This window comes from Mixophyes fleayi, chromosome 3 (genome assembly GCF_038048845.1).
Source record: "Mixophyes fleayi isolate aMixFle1 chromosome 3, aMixFle1.hap1, whole genome shotgun sequence".
Classification (NCBI taxonomy): domain Eukaryota; kingdom Metazoa; phylum Chordata; class Amphibia; order Anura; family Limnodynastidae; genus Mixophyes; species Mixophyes fleayi.
Genome location: NC_134404.1, coordinates 314,418,479 through 314,432,898, shown reverse-complemented (window position 1 = coordinate 314,432,898; position 14,420 = coordinate 314,418,479). Strand labels below are relative to the sequence as shown.

The 14,420-nt window shown below is 40.4% G+C and overlaps 1 protein-coding gene across 2 annotated transcripts in view; it reads left to right on the top strand.

Annotated features, from left to right (window-relative positions):
- Positions 1 to 14,420, top strand: part of EML6 (EMAP like 6) — a 131,047-nt gene that overhangs the window by 64,499 nt on the left and 52,128 nt on the right. For both annotated transcript variants that reach the window (XM_075204046.1, XM_075204045.1), the window contains exons 16-20: positions 1,908 to 2,001; positions 2,236 to 2,336; positions 4,158 to 4,360; positions 6,262 to 6,373; positions 8,119 to 8,246. In XM_075204046.1, the coding sequence (XP_075060147.1) occupies positions 1,908 to 2,001; positions 2,236 to 2,336; positions 4,158 to 4,360; positions 6,262 to 6,373; positions 8,119 to 8,246 (638 nt within the window). The remainder of the gene's footprint in view (positions 1 to 1,907; positions 2,002 to 2,235; positions 2,337 to 4,157; positions 4,361 to 6,261; positions 6,374 to 8,118; positions 8,247 to 14,420) is intronic.

The window sequence follows — 14,420 nt, the reverse complement described above, 5'->3', positions numbered from 1 at the left end:
TTCAGGTAAGTCACTCTTAATGCGGAAAATGTCTTATTTGCCAATTAAGCACTTCTGTGTATGGTTCTCAATTTATTGTGTCTCCTTGTTAATGCCCTATAAATACAGCTCACTGTCTGCAGAGCGCTGCAGGATATGTAAGCGCTCTATAAATTAATAATAACTAATAAAAGTCACCTGGAAAGATCTCTGCACCCAGAATTTATAGCACAGTGTCGCTCACCAGCTCCCAGCCTGCAGGCTCTAATGTCATAGTATTGATGGAAGTGGGTAAATATTACTCATTGGCACTGTCAAATACCGAAATTGATAAACATCAATGTTGTGTCTTAATGCAAGCATTTGAATATTGGTGCTTAAGTCAGCCTCTGAGTCCATATTTATAACAGGACTGTAACTTCTTATTTTAGTTACGGACACCCAAAACCGAAAAGAAAAAAATTACCAGCATCCCACCCCCGATTTTGCCTTAGTATGTTTAACATGTTCAATTATTAGTGGGCAGCATTCTATTCGTTCCCCCCTTCAGCCACCTAACAACATTTTGCTCCCCCTCCTCCAACACTACGTCTATTAGTGGTAATGATTACAATTATTAGCATGTAAATTGGTCTGTTTAACATGTTAGCTGAGCCTTGTAAATTGCCCCACTTACTGGATCATCTCCTAGCTCAGGTTGGTAGAGAAATATTTTTCTCCACTTAGGCTTTGATTAGACAGTTATTAACAGAAGAAGACATGTTACAGATGTAAGTGGTCCTCTTAAGAGTGTAATACATTTTCTTTCGGTTAAACTAGTTAATAGTTGTTCAGAACAGATTTCTGATATGCAGAATAGGATTCAAGTCATTAAATATGATAAATTCTGTTAATGAACACATTCCCATCAAAGAAGAAACAATATAGTAGGAGGAACTGTGCTAAATATTAAATACTGGGGAGGGAGATAGATAGATATGAGATAAATAGATAGATAGACAGAGAGGCTAGTCACTCACAGAGGGTTAATGCTTATACATACTTATGGTCATACATTACACACATCCCTGACTGCAGTTTCTCTAATTACTACTCTCATACCTTTAAAGAAAGACAAAATGCTATATTTAAGCTAATTGTGCAGTCTGTGGCTATTTGATGGCTCTCAGCTGCATGGTATGAGTCAATGGATAATTTAAGCTCAAGATCCAAATCCGGTGAAGTAGAAATATGTTCTTGTTAGTTTACTAATTAATTTTCGTGGGAAGTAACTTAACAGTCACATATCTGATCAAATGTTCTGTATAATAGATTTTGCAGCTCATGTAGCATTGGTAGTAGTGGAAATTTAGAAGTGGCGGTATGAAAAATGTAATGAGAATGTAAGAAAATTAGAATTTGATAGTTTTACAATGAAGGCAGCAACAGGAGGTAAAAAGTACTACCTTTTACTCCGGTATAACTCTGAATTATGCTATATCAACTTTAATACACTTGCAACTAAACACACTTTAAAAGAAACATACTAGATACGCAGCCAACAGTTGCAGCCATTACACACTGATTATGTATGGGTAACAAACACATGGCATCAGCTGGGGAGGGCTGACAAATTATAGCAGGGGGGCAAGACTCGACTCAGCCCCCTATTTTAAAGGAAAAAAATGCAGGTGGCCTAGTGACCCAGCCCAAGGTAGCCCACTATGGGACCGGCCCAGCCTGCCCCTGTGGATCAGTGACTTCAATCAACCACTAATAACCTTCCACAACAAAGGCTAGCAATAAAAGTCTTAAACAAACAAATAGCGAAAGAACAACATAACAAGTATTAAGAAAGAAATAGCACCTTCTAATTCAGTTCAGATACTAGTGCAGACAAGATATAGATAATTACCATGTCGTTTTTCTAATGGTTCCTTGTCTTTCAGCTGATGGTAAATGTTTGGTGTCTGTTGGCCTGGATGATAACCACACAATCGTATTCTGGGACTGGAAAAAAGGAGAGAAAATTGCAACAACCCGGTATGTGACATTGTTATCATATCTATTTTATGACACAGTTGTAAATCAGCTGTTTTCGGTGTAATTTCAGTGTCCCAAAATATGACAAACAAAAGTATATGACTACACTAAAACAGTAAACGTAGCTTTATGTCCTGAATGTAAGGTGTGAGTGCATTATTGAGCATTTATCATGTGTTATGTTAAGGTGCAGTGTCTTCTATCTACACTAACTGATGTGTCTTGTTTCCACAGAGGGCACAAGGATAAAATATTTGTTGTGAAATGTAACCCACATCATATTGATAAGCTGGTAACTGTTGGCATAAAACATATCAAGTTCTGGCAGCAAACAGGTAATATTAGTGTTAGGTGTGCTGGTGTTAAAGCACTGGGCGTCACATTGTAGTTTTACTTTGTGGGCCTTATGTAGAGTTGGACGCACGTCCATTTTACTTGCGTTATATACTTATGTCTCTACTCCACACCAGAGTTGCTATTCTCTACTCTTAGAGAGTTGTAGCAGAGGCAGGAAGGTATGTTCTTGTACTTGTTGACTTGTATGAATCTCTCAAGGCTTTTCAGTAGCCTTTGGTTAACTCTAGGTACACACTGAAATATTTTCCGACTGACGTGTTATCTACAAAGGTTTTACTAACAACTGAAGGTCCGATCGCTCGGGCGATTCGTGCGTACACACGACACTCGATTTACCTTCGGATCTGTGCTCTTCATCTGGTCCTTCAGTAGTTTAGAGAATGACAGCACAATAGTCACTCATTCATTCATTCCCGTCACACTGAATAAAACCGCCTTGTTACTATCCACATGTCCTTACGAATTTCATTAGCATCTGTGGCTTTGAAACAAAATATTCAGTCTCAAAACTAATAAATGAATTATTCCATCTAGAGCACTCTCTACATTTAGTCACTGGAACATGTTCATTGCTGACATCGGCTGAAAAGACCACGACTCTGTAAACTCTGGAGATCGTGATGGTCAGTGCATACACACTACATGATCGGAAGGCGATTGGAACGAGATTATTAAACAGTACAACCAACCAAATGAAACAACAATCAGTACTTTGAAACACTTGTCATTCATCGTGTGATTATACACACTGACTCAATATGCGTCCGAGCGGGTGTTTTATCTGGTGATTGGCCCGATAATCGAGTGAAAAACCTCCAGTGTGTACCTAGCCTTACTTAGAGCATCAGTGGTCTATAACGGCCTCTATTGTATGACTTCCTTTTCCTATACACCCAGCCTATCCCTTATAAGATAACATTTAGTTTTGGGAAGAGATGACTAAAACAAGATAAACTGCAGAAAATCTACTTAGCTGCATTCCACCAATTTGACAGGTTTACCCCGAAGACTCCAATGGTCCAGGTCTGCGATCCTCTCTCATTCTAATGCTGGGTACACACTACACTGTTTTTGGCCAATAATCGGCTCAAACAGCCGACATACGGCCGTTCGTTCAAAAGTCAGGTCAGTGTGTGCAGTGACACGATGGTCGAAAGTCTGTCCAAACGGACGATTGTCGCCTCATTTGGTTGGTCGTACCGTTTAATATTTTCGTTCCAATCTCGTTTCCGTTTTGTGTAGTGTGTATAAACTTCCGACCGATCCACAACAGTGAGTACGAAATTACAATCATTGCTCACGACAACATGGCTGTAAAAAGTCGCTAAAGGGACGTCCGCTCTTCCCTTTATCGTCCTAAACAAGGCTAGTGAGTATGCAGTCCATGGACCGAGTGATCGGACCATCGATCGCATGTAAAATCGCTCGGCATAAAAAGTTGGTTGCAATTTCTGTAGTGTATACCCAGCTTAAGCCTTTTTCATACACAGTAGTGGCGTTGATGCCCTTCCTCTTAGTTTCCCTTTCCCTTTCTCAGCAAGGGTTGTCTGTTTGAAGCTGATGTAGGAGCACCTGGACCACTGGGTGAAGATAACACCTCAACAAATCTTAGCAGAACATTGTATTTTATCTTCTCTTTCTAATAACCAAAGAAAACTTTTTTTAGTTTTGTAGGAATTCTCTTTTAGAACACTAGGATTATCCTGATACGACTGTCATGTCAAACAATGTGTGGGTAGTGTGTTACGGCTGACAAGCGTGTGCATGCGTATCTATATGTATATATCGTTACTTGGCAGGGGGTGGATTTACCGCAAAACGAGGAACTTTTGGAACTGTTGGAAAACTAGAGACAATGATGTGCGTGTCTTATGGACGGGCAGAAGACCTGGTGTTTTCTGGAGCAGCGACTGGAGATATTTATGTTTGGAAAGATGTCCTGCTGCTCAAAACTATTAAAGCCCATGATGGACCTGTCTTTGCCATGTACGCATTGGATAAGGTGATGACATCTTTATATGTACAGTGTCATATTGTTGTTATTGTGTTTGTACAGTGTGCAGAGATCTGGGGCCTGATTCATTAAGGCACGCTAAGTAAACATAGTAAACATTTTGGGCCTCATTCATAAAGGAGAGTAGGCAAAAAAATTAGTAGATTTTCTCCTGGACAAAACCATGTTACAATGCAAGGGGTGGAAATTAGTTTATTGTTTTGCACATAAGATAAATACTGGCTATTTTTTTACCTAGCACACAAATACTTGATAGCTTTATTATTTTTTTCAAATTTCTTTATTGAAGAATGTCAAACATGTACACATCAATAAATAAATTAGAACAAAGATATGTTTATACTTAATAATCATGAACCACGACACATAGCATGAGGAAAGTCGTCGATAGCTTTATTTTTACACTGAAATTTAAAGTTGATCTAGGACATGCCCTACCCCAACTATACATTTGTCCCCACATTTAAAATTTTCCTCCCCCCCTCCAATGCAACATTGTTTTCCCAAGTTGCATGGTTACTCATTTTTTTGCTTTACTTTCCTTAATCAATCAGGCCCATTGTGCATTTTTTTTTAAATCGGGCATACGCACGTCCGGGATCAACATGGAGCGGATGTAAAGATATTTCCGTCGTAATACACTGCAGGATACGTCCTGTACATATGCAGAATATAAAGTCTCAAAGGATCACATAGGAGAAGAAAAAAAAATAATGTAGTGAATTAATGTTAACAATGTAGTCATTAATGACAAAATATAATTATTTTTTTTTTAAATGTATTATTTTCTCCATAAAAAAAAACATTTATTAGGATGTTATAAATGTCTACTATACATAAAATGCATTTTTACAGTTGGTCCTGATTGCAAATTAATGTTCTAGCATTCATACCTCCCCGTCATCACTAGTAAGCAGCACTTACACCTGACCTGTAACTGGTGATATGACAGAAAAACATGTACCTTTGAGATGTCCATAACTTGAATCTGACACTGTTGCTTGAGCTTGTGCTTGGCACGCCCTTAAAGTATTAAAGTACATGGGTTATGTGAATACACCCTGTCCCCTCCCCGTTCCACCCCTGAAGTCATAGGCTGTGGTAAGGGTCCTTTGTGCTCAAAGATGAATTGGCTGTTGCTGTGTTCATTGGTGTTTGGTTTGTTTCTGGGCATGTGCAGAGCGATTTTATGCAAAATATGGCATGTATCAACATTTACGTTCCTTAGTGAATCAGGCCCTTGGTGTATACCCCACCGGAAGAGCTTTCTTTCTTGGAAGAATTTGTAAAACAGTGATTACTAATAATTGACATTTTAATTGTGTATATAGTGTATAAAATGTATTGTGGAGACAGAAGAATTGTAGCTGTAGTCATTTACAAATGTAGCATATCCTATCTATCCAGTGGCGCACGCAGGGGGGGTTTCTGAGTCTCTAGAAACCCCCCCTGCGCTAACTAAGTGGCCACTGTCCTATACAGCAGCCGCGGCGCTGTCAAAGAAGCGTCCGCTGCAGACGCTTCTTAGACAGCGCCGCGGCTGCTGTATAGGACAGCGCTGGCGAAACGCTCTCTCTCTGGGTTTTTTTCTTGTTTTGTTTTTTTGGGGTCGGCGGGGAGAAACCCCCCCCCCCCCCCCCGACAATCCTCCGTGCGCCGCTGCTATCTATCTATATATGTATATATCTATCTATCTATTTCTATCTAGCTAATCTAATCTATCTTGATCTATTGTAATTCATCCACCCCCAGACTGAGAGAAACCATTCATCTTGCTTAAATTCAATCTATATAATAACCTATGCAACAAGTTAAGATACTTATATTTTATAACATGTATACCTTGTGTAACTGACTATATATAAAAGGTGCTCATTGATTTTTGGCAGGGTTTTGTGACCGGGGGGAAGGACGGTGTGGTGGAGCTTTGGGATGACATGTTCGAAAGGTGCCTAAAGACATATGCCATTAAAAGATCAGCAGTTTCTTCTAATTCAAAAGGTAATATTGTGGTATAAAAAGCATTAAAAATATAAAATATGTTTTTTTTTTTTTTTAGCATTTCAGTCTTCTTTCTTGATTAATGTACCTTAACCTATTTTTGCAGTGTTTGGCTCTGACTTGTTCAACAAACTGTTTGTTTACGCGATATGTTATGTAGCCAATGGATTCAATACTATCTACCTTTCCCTGTCTGTCTTCTTCACTTTTACTCCTATATTTTTATTACTATTTTAAATATCTGAAATATTTTAAGTGTTTGTGTCTGTTTTGGAGAAAGGAAGATTATAGCTGTGGTGCTTTACACACGTTCACACTGCAGCTTACTCATGTAGATAAACCACTTTGAGGCATTCGTCCTTGACCATCAGCTCCAGGAGAACATTAGACCACCTTTCATAGTGTTTTGTGTTTTCACTTTTATTATTTCTTCATTTGATCATTTTAGATGTTTATAATATTTTTTTTCCTCTTGTTGCTGAGTGTTGCAGGGTTGTCCTATGTTTTCTCTCTACCTAGTAGATGGCTACATCAATATGTACTATGCAAGAGAAAGGTTAGTTTGGGAGATTTTAGGGCTTGTTCACACACATGCATTCATCTCAAGTTCTGCCTGTAAATTGGTAATAAAACTACATCTGTTACACCTGTCAGTCTTTGTTGATAGGGATCATTGATCCCACTTGCAGTCCCTCCTCCCATTCTCATCTGAAAGTTAACATTCAATTCAGTATTTACCACGTGTTATATTTGAACTTGCTGTTACGGCTAGCAGCTATTGACATAAGCAGGCAGAACTAGTGGTAGAGGTCTGCGCCTATAGCAGCCGCCTTTCCCGTAGAGCTTGATGTGCTCACAGGTACTTGGACGCCCCCAGGTCTTGTACTATTGTAGTGCAAGCTTATATGCAATCCTGCAGCAGGAAGGTTGGAGATGGTAATCAAGACAATAGCTGATAATCAGAGATAGGCCAAGGTCAGGGGTCTGTAGTAGCTGGCAGCAAGCAAAAATATCTAAGAACAAGGTAAAAAAAAAAAATGACAGGGCAAACAGAGTACAAGAAGGGTCTAGTAAGCTGGGGTCACAACAGAGGGTCAATCAGAACACTGCAGAATATCCACAGGAACCCAGAAACACAGTAGCATAGCAGGTCAGCAACAGATAACATCCACGCTATAACCGTAAGGGAGGCTAAGCCCTCCCTGCCTTAAATACAAAGATCCACCAATCAGGGGCCAGAAGGATGAATTAGGCACAGGAGGTTAATTAATAATTAGTTATAATACATACACACCCGCCCAGGTGCCCTCATGCTGGGACGCAGCGCAGACACGCAGAGTGGAAGTGACGTCCCGGTCGCCATGGTGACGGCCGGGTAGTAAACACTGAGCCGTTGTGGCTCATGGCACTTGCGTCCATGTGGGATCTCTATGACATCTGCATTTTGTTTGAATGCAGTTGTGTATTTGTGTACCTTGTTATGCTTCCTTGTTATGCAACACAGAAACAAGAGGAAGGTTCCTAGCTCCTCCAGTTTGTGTGTGTTGTCCTGTACCCTCAATATTTGATCTGATGTAATGATTTTACATATGCAATTTTGGAAAAAAATATTCGTAAACCATTATTTCACAGTCTCCATTCATTGCTGGGTTACAGTTGTGTCATCCAGCATCTTCTGCGATCCCCTGCTGCACGTCTGTTACTGCTCTTACAGGTTCTTAAATGACTCTGCCGTCACATTTTAGGCTTACTTTTAGAAGACAATCCTTCAATTTGTGCCATCACTTTGGGCCATGGACACATTTTGGTTGGGACTAAGAATGGAGAAGTTCTGGAAATTGATAAAAGTGGCCCAATAACATTGCTTGTTCAGGTGAGATTATTGGTTTCTTTCCACATACATATGATCATGTTTTTGTATCTGGTTTATTGTTCAACTTAGTGTAATTTATCAGAATATTAAAAGTTACAGTGAGTTTTGTGATCAGATAAATGACTTCAGTACTTATGGTACGAAAATCTAAGGTGACTTCTGATATTCTTATAATGTACAGGAGAAGGTGTCTTAGTCTTTATACTGATGGTTTCCTTGTAATTACTGAAGTCATGACATCACAAATATTTACAGAACTATGTAAATATATTATAATCACTTGTGTATTGTGACATACTAGTTCAGATATCCATTCCCTAAAAGGAATGTACCCGCCTCATAAATTATAACGCTTCCATCCAAACATCAATTTTCTGGTCATCACCTTTTATCAGTTTGTACGTTTTCTTGTCAGGGGATAAATTACACATAATATTTTTTAAAATGTGTTGTAAAATATATCTTTTTTTTTTGTTGAAAATTTCAATATATTTAATTACAAAACCTTGTGTAATGTTGATTAGCGTTTTTCTTGGATGTTTTTTTTTTTTGTATTTTGCTATCTGTGAAGAGCCAATGTATGAGGAATGTAGTTTTGTCTTTTGAGAGCTTGGATGCTTATAATCCTAATACTGACAGTGCGGTCTGACTATGAGCAGTTAGAGATGATAATTAGACAAGAAACATACCGCAGTTTCTTATTACATTTTCCAGTTCATTAGCAGGTCTTCAGGAAGCACAGAAAATGTTTCAGGGTGTGTAAAACACACATATAATGCATCATCAAGGGAATTACATACTGAAAACATTATGGCCCTGATTCATTAAAGTACACAAAACAAAATATTGTGCATATTTTTTTAAAATGCACTGAAATCGCTAAGGGTGTGCACCGGGCACTTTTGGTGTTTTGGGTTTTGGGTTCTGATTAGCTTGAGGTTTTGAGTTCTGATTTGTTTTGCCAAAACACCCCATGAAAGGTTTTGGTTCTAATTTTGGGTTTTGGGTTCTGATTTTTTTTTTAAAAAAGCATAAAAAGTGCTAAAATCCATATTTGGTTTTTTTTTCACTCCTACACTATTATTAACCTCAATAACATTCATTTCCACTAATTTCCAGTCTATTGTGAACACCTCACACCTCACAATATTGTTTTTAGTCCAAAAGGTTGCACCGAGGTAGCTGGATGTCTAAGCAAAGCGACACAAGTCGGCGGCACAAACACGTGGCCCATCGTAGGTGGCTGTGTAGGCTTGAATGGCCTTTTTCTGCTCCTCCATCCTCTGCAGCATATAGAGGGTGGAGTTCAAGCGCGTCACTACCTCTTGTTTTTGTTGATGGCAGGGCATGTTCATGCTTTTTTGATGTAGCAGGAACAGTGAACGTAATTTAATATCTGATACTAATATTTATGCACTGCAGGAACAGTGAACGTACTTTAATATCTGATACTAATATTTATGCACTGCAGGAACAGTGAACGTACTTTAATATCTGATACTAATATTTATGCACTGCAGGAACAGTGAACGTACTTTAATATCTGATACTAATATTTATGCACTGCAGGAACAGTGAACGTACTTTAATATCTGATACTAAGATTTCTGGACTGCGTAGTGGAGTGGCCCCGGTACCCAATTTGGTACCGGGGCCACAATACCTCCTTCAACTTGTCTAAATTCCACTGCACAGATGGCTGCTCCTCCATCCTCTGCAGCATATAGAGGGTGGAGTTCAAGCGCGTCACTACCTCTTGTTTTTGTTGATGGCAGGGCATGTTCATGTTTTTTTGATGTAGCAGGAACAGTGAACGTAGTTTAATATCTGATACTAAGATTTCTGGACTTCGTAGTGGAGTGGCCCCAGTACCCAATTTGGTACCGGGGCCACAATACCTCCTTCAACTTGTCTAAATTCCACTGCACAGATGGCTGCTCCTCCATCCTCTGCAGCATATAGAGGGTGGAGTTCAAGTGCGTCACTACCTCTTGTTTTTGTTGATGGCAGGGCATGTTCATGCTTTTTTGATGTAGCAGGAACAGTGAACGTAGTTTAATATCAGATACTAAGATTTCTGGACTGCGTAGTGGAGTGGCCACGGTACCCAATTTGGTACCGGGGCCACAATACCTCCTTCAACTGTCTAAATTCCACTGCACAGATGGCGGACACCGGATGCACGTCTAACACCAACATAGCTGTTAAGGCCGCAGTTATCCGCTTTGCAATAGGGTGACTACTGTCGTACTTTGTGGTCATGGCAAACGACTGTTGGACGGTCAACTGTTTGGTGAAAGACGTAGCGTTCTTGCGACTTCCCCTCTGGGAAGATGACCGACTACCAGCAGCAACAGCAGTAGCGGCAGTAGTAGGCGTACCGCTGCAGGATTCCTCAGATGACTCCCGTATTGAAGAGGACTCAGTCTGGCTGGTGACATGGCCTGCAGGACTAAATCTGATGGAGATCGTGGAGGAAGTTGACGAAGAGGGTGTTGGTGGTGTGTATCCAACAGGACCAAGGGATTTAGGTGTCCCTGGACTGCTGACGGTCCTAGCCACAGGTCCTGAACTAAACACTGAATTATGAAGGTTCTTCAGGTGACGTATAAGGGAGGATGTCCCTAGGTGGCCAAGATCCTTACCCCTGCTTATTAGAGCTTTACATAAGCTACATATGGCCATACATTTGTTGTCCGGATTGGGATAAAAATAACTCCAGACAGAAGAGGTGGATTTTTTTGTCTTCTGACCAGGCATGACGATGGGCTTTTTCATCCCATGGACAACAACTGTTTCCCCCCCTGGTGGCTCATTTATGATAACCACATCAGCATCCTCCTCGTCAAGTTCCTCCTCAGCGCCAGCTACATCAATATCCTCCTCCCGGTGTACAACATTCACACCTTAGCCAAATCAGTAACTGGACTGTGGGTGATCCTTCCAGCATATGCAGAGGGCGTGCTGCAAATGGTGGAAGGAGCCACCTCTTCCCGTACAGTGATGGGAAGGTCAGGCTTCGCAACCACCAACACCCTTGGTCTCGCCTTGGGGATTTGTGATGCCATCTCTTTAGAAGGCAGAGTTGTTTGCTGTGTTGTTGATGACAGCTTAAGTCTCTTAAATTTTTTAGAGGGGTGGGGAGGAGGAGGGCTTAGATCCTTGGGTGAAGCTGAACCACTAGTCATGAACACGGGCCAGGGCCTAAGCCGTTCTTTGCCACTCCGTTTTGTAAATGGCATATTGGCAAGTTTACGTTTCTCGTCTGATGATTTGAATTTTCTTTTTTTACTAATTGTAGTGAACTTTGGCTTTTTGGATTTTACATGCCCTCTACTAGGAGATTGGGCATCGCCCTTGGCAGACGACGTTGATGGCATTTCATCGTCTATGTCATGACTAGTGGCAGCAGCTTCAGCATTAGGAGGAAGTGGGTCTTGATCTTTCCCTACTTTATCCTCCAAATTTTTGTACTCCATTATATGCAGCACAAGAGAGCGTACCCCTAAACCACACACACTTTGGGACTGCAGAAACAGTGAACGTAGTAATATAGATTGCAGTTCCTATTTTTTGGACTGCTGAAACAGTGAACGTAGTAATATAGATTGCAGTTCCTATTTTTTGGACTGCTGAAACAGTGAACGTAGTAATATAGATTGCAGTTACTATTTTTGGGACTGCAGAAACAGTGAACGTAGTAATATAGATTGCAGTTCCTATATTTTGGACTGCAGAAACAGTGAACGTAGTAATATAGATTGCAGTTTCTATTTTTTTGAACTGCACAAAAAGTGAACGTAGTAATATAGATTGCAGTTCCTATTTTTTAGGACTGCACAAAAAGTGAACGTAGGTATTTCAGTACTAATATTTCAGGACTGCAATAATATATTGCTCTAGAATTTTTTTATACTTTTTAAATTATTTTTTAATTTTTTTTTAATTTTTTTGGTATAATGTTTTTTTATTTTATTTTTAAATTTTTTTTGGCGTTTTTAATAATTAGAAAATTACTATGGACTTAGCACAAAAATGCCCAGGACTAAAGCACCACTGGACTCAGCAGGACAGACACTGGCCAAAGCACCACTGGACTCAGCAGGAAGGAGCACAGGACAAAAGCACCACTGGACTCAGCAAGGACAGAGCACTGGACACACAAGCATAAACCACCACTGGACTGATCACGCAGGAGCATCACTACCCTATAACCTCCCTCTTCCCTGATCACAGCCCAAATGAAAATGGCGGCCGCTAGAGGGGAATTTATGCAATCCGAGTCTCGCGAGATCCGATGCGAGACTTGGACGTCAGAGCCTCACTTTCATTTTTTTGGCGCCGCAAAATACCCGAACAGTGCTCAGATCCCGTCGGATCCGCACTGTTCGGGTGGGCTCGGATTAGCGGAATCCGAGCCCGCTCATCCTTAGAAATCGCTCATATACACGTCTGTATTCAACTAGAAGCGGATCTGGAGAAATGTCTTTTGATTACGGCTCCAGGTGCGCTCAGCCCTGATAAATACAAACACTGCAGGATTTGTACAATACATATGTGGAATATAAAGTCCCAGCAGAACACACAGGGAAAAAAAAATAAAATGATTGTCACCTGTTAATATTATAGTCATTAATGAATGAACATTTAAAAAAGGTGCCCCCCCCCCCCCCCCCATAAAATACATTTATAGTGACGTTATTAATGTCTACTGTACATAAAATGCATTTTTAAAGTTGCTTTTGATTGAAAACCTATGTTCTAGCAGGCATCACTATCACTCGGCACTCACACCTGACCTGTAGTTGGTGCAAACTATACAATAGAAAAACACATACCTTTGAAATGCCCAAAGCTGGAATCGGGCACTGCAGCGTGTGCTCGAGCTTGGCACATCCTTCCTGTACATTGAGTATGTGCATACTACCAATCCCCTCCTCTTTCCGCCCATGAAAACGTGGGCTCTCAGAAGTGTGCTTTGCGCTCGAAGACTAATTGGATGTTCTCACGTTCACTGGCGTATGGTCCATTTCTGGGCATGTGCAGTGCGATTTAACATAACATACGGCACGTATCGGCATTTACATTCCTTACTGAATCAGGCCCTATGTGGGCAACGTTACAGTTAATGAACTGGACTATTTTCTATGAAGCTGCTCTGTGTTCCATCTAATTGTCATCTTCTGTCTGTGGGAGGATCTAGTCTTTTACTAATACTGTCCTTCAATAACAGCAGTAACAACATGCTAACACCTGACATTAGCCAGATATAAAACAGACTTCACAGAATACTGATAAGGAGGAGCATTATAATAACAAAATACATAAATAACCAAATTGGATACTGAACTTCGTTTTGTATATCTGTGCATTTTTACTCCAGATTCTCCTGCATCAGCTCGGCCAGAGCGTAACATCACTACACTGTGTTGGTAGTAACGTGTAAATGCTTAGTTTGGCTTCATGTTTGCTTAGTTGCCCCAGGTGAAAACTTGCCTCAGGGTAGAAGCTGCTGAGACAGCAGAGGTCAGTGCTGGGATCCACTGTACATCATGGTACATAAGGACAGCCAGGACACACGTGACAGAGTGCCACTAACATACATCACTCTCTGACACCAAGGATGACAGTGTTGGATTATACTGCACTGACTGCTGGCCACCTGCCAGAAAGAGTCTGGGAAATGACGACTCTGTGTCTCAAAAGTCGGTAAAAATACCCTTAGCAACTGTGCACACCAGTCAGTAATATAGACCAATTCATGACGTTAACTCCAAAAGGGGCGAGATGAGCTGCTTAATTCAAGAGCAGCCGTGTATAAATACTTTCACCAGAGCAGGAGGCTCCAAAATTCAGTTGATTTGCTTTTCAATCCAAAAATCCCAACATGTAATATCTTGAATAAAGCGATCATTAAAAAGTATGTACCATTCGGGCTAGAAACACAGGTCGGCTTTTATGATTAAACTTATTTGTAAAGGTAAACATATATGGCTTTACGGAGGTGTTCCATGACATACGTATTATAAATACACGTGTTCACTAGGAGAGAAAGCTCAGACCCTCTTCAGCAAATAGACCTCACAAATCAACAGGTAATGAGAAAGAGAAATGATACGTGTGGTCAGGTAGAAACTGTGCACATCCACCAAAACAACAAAGCAAAGAAAAAAT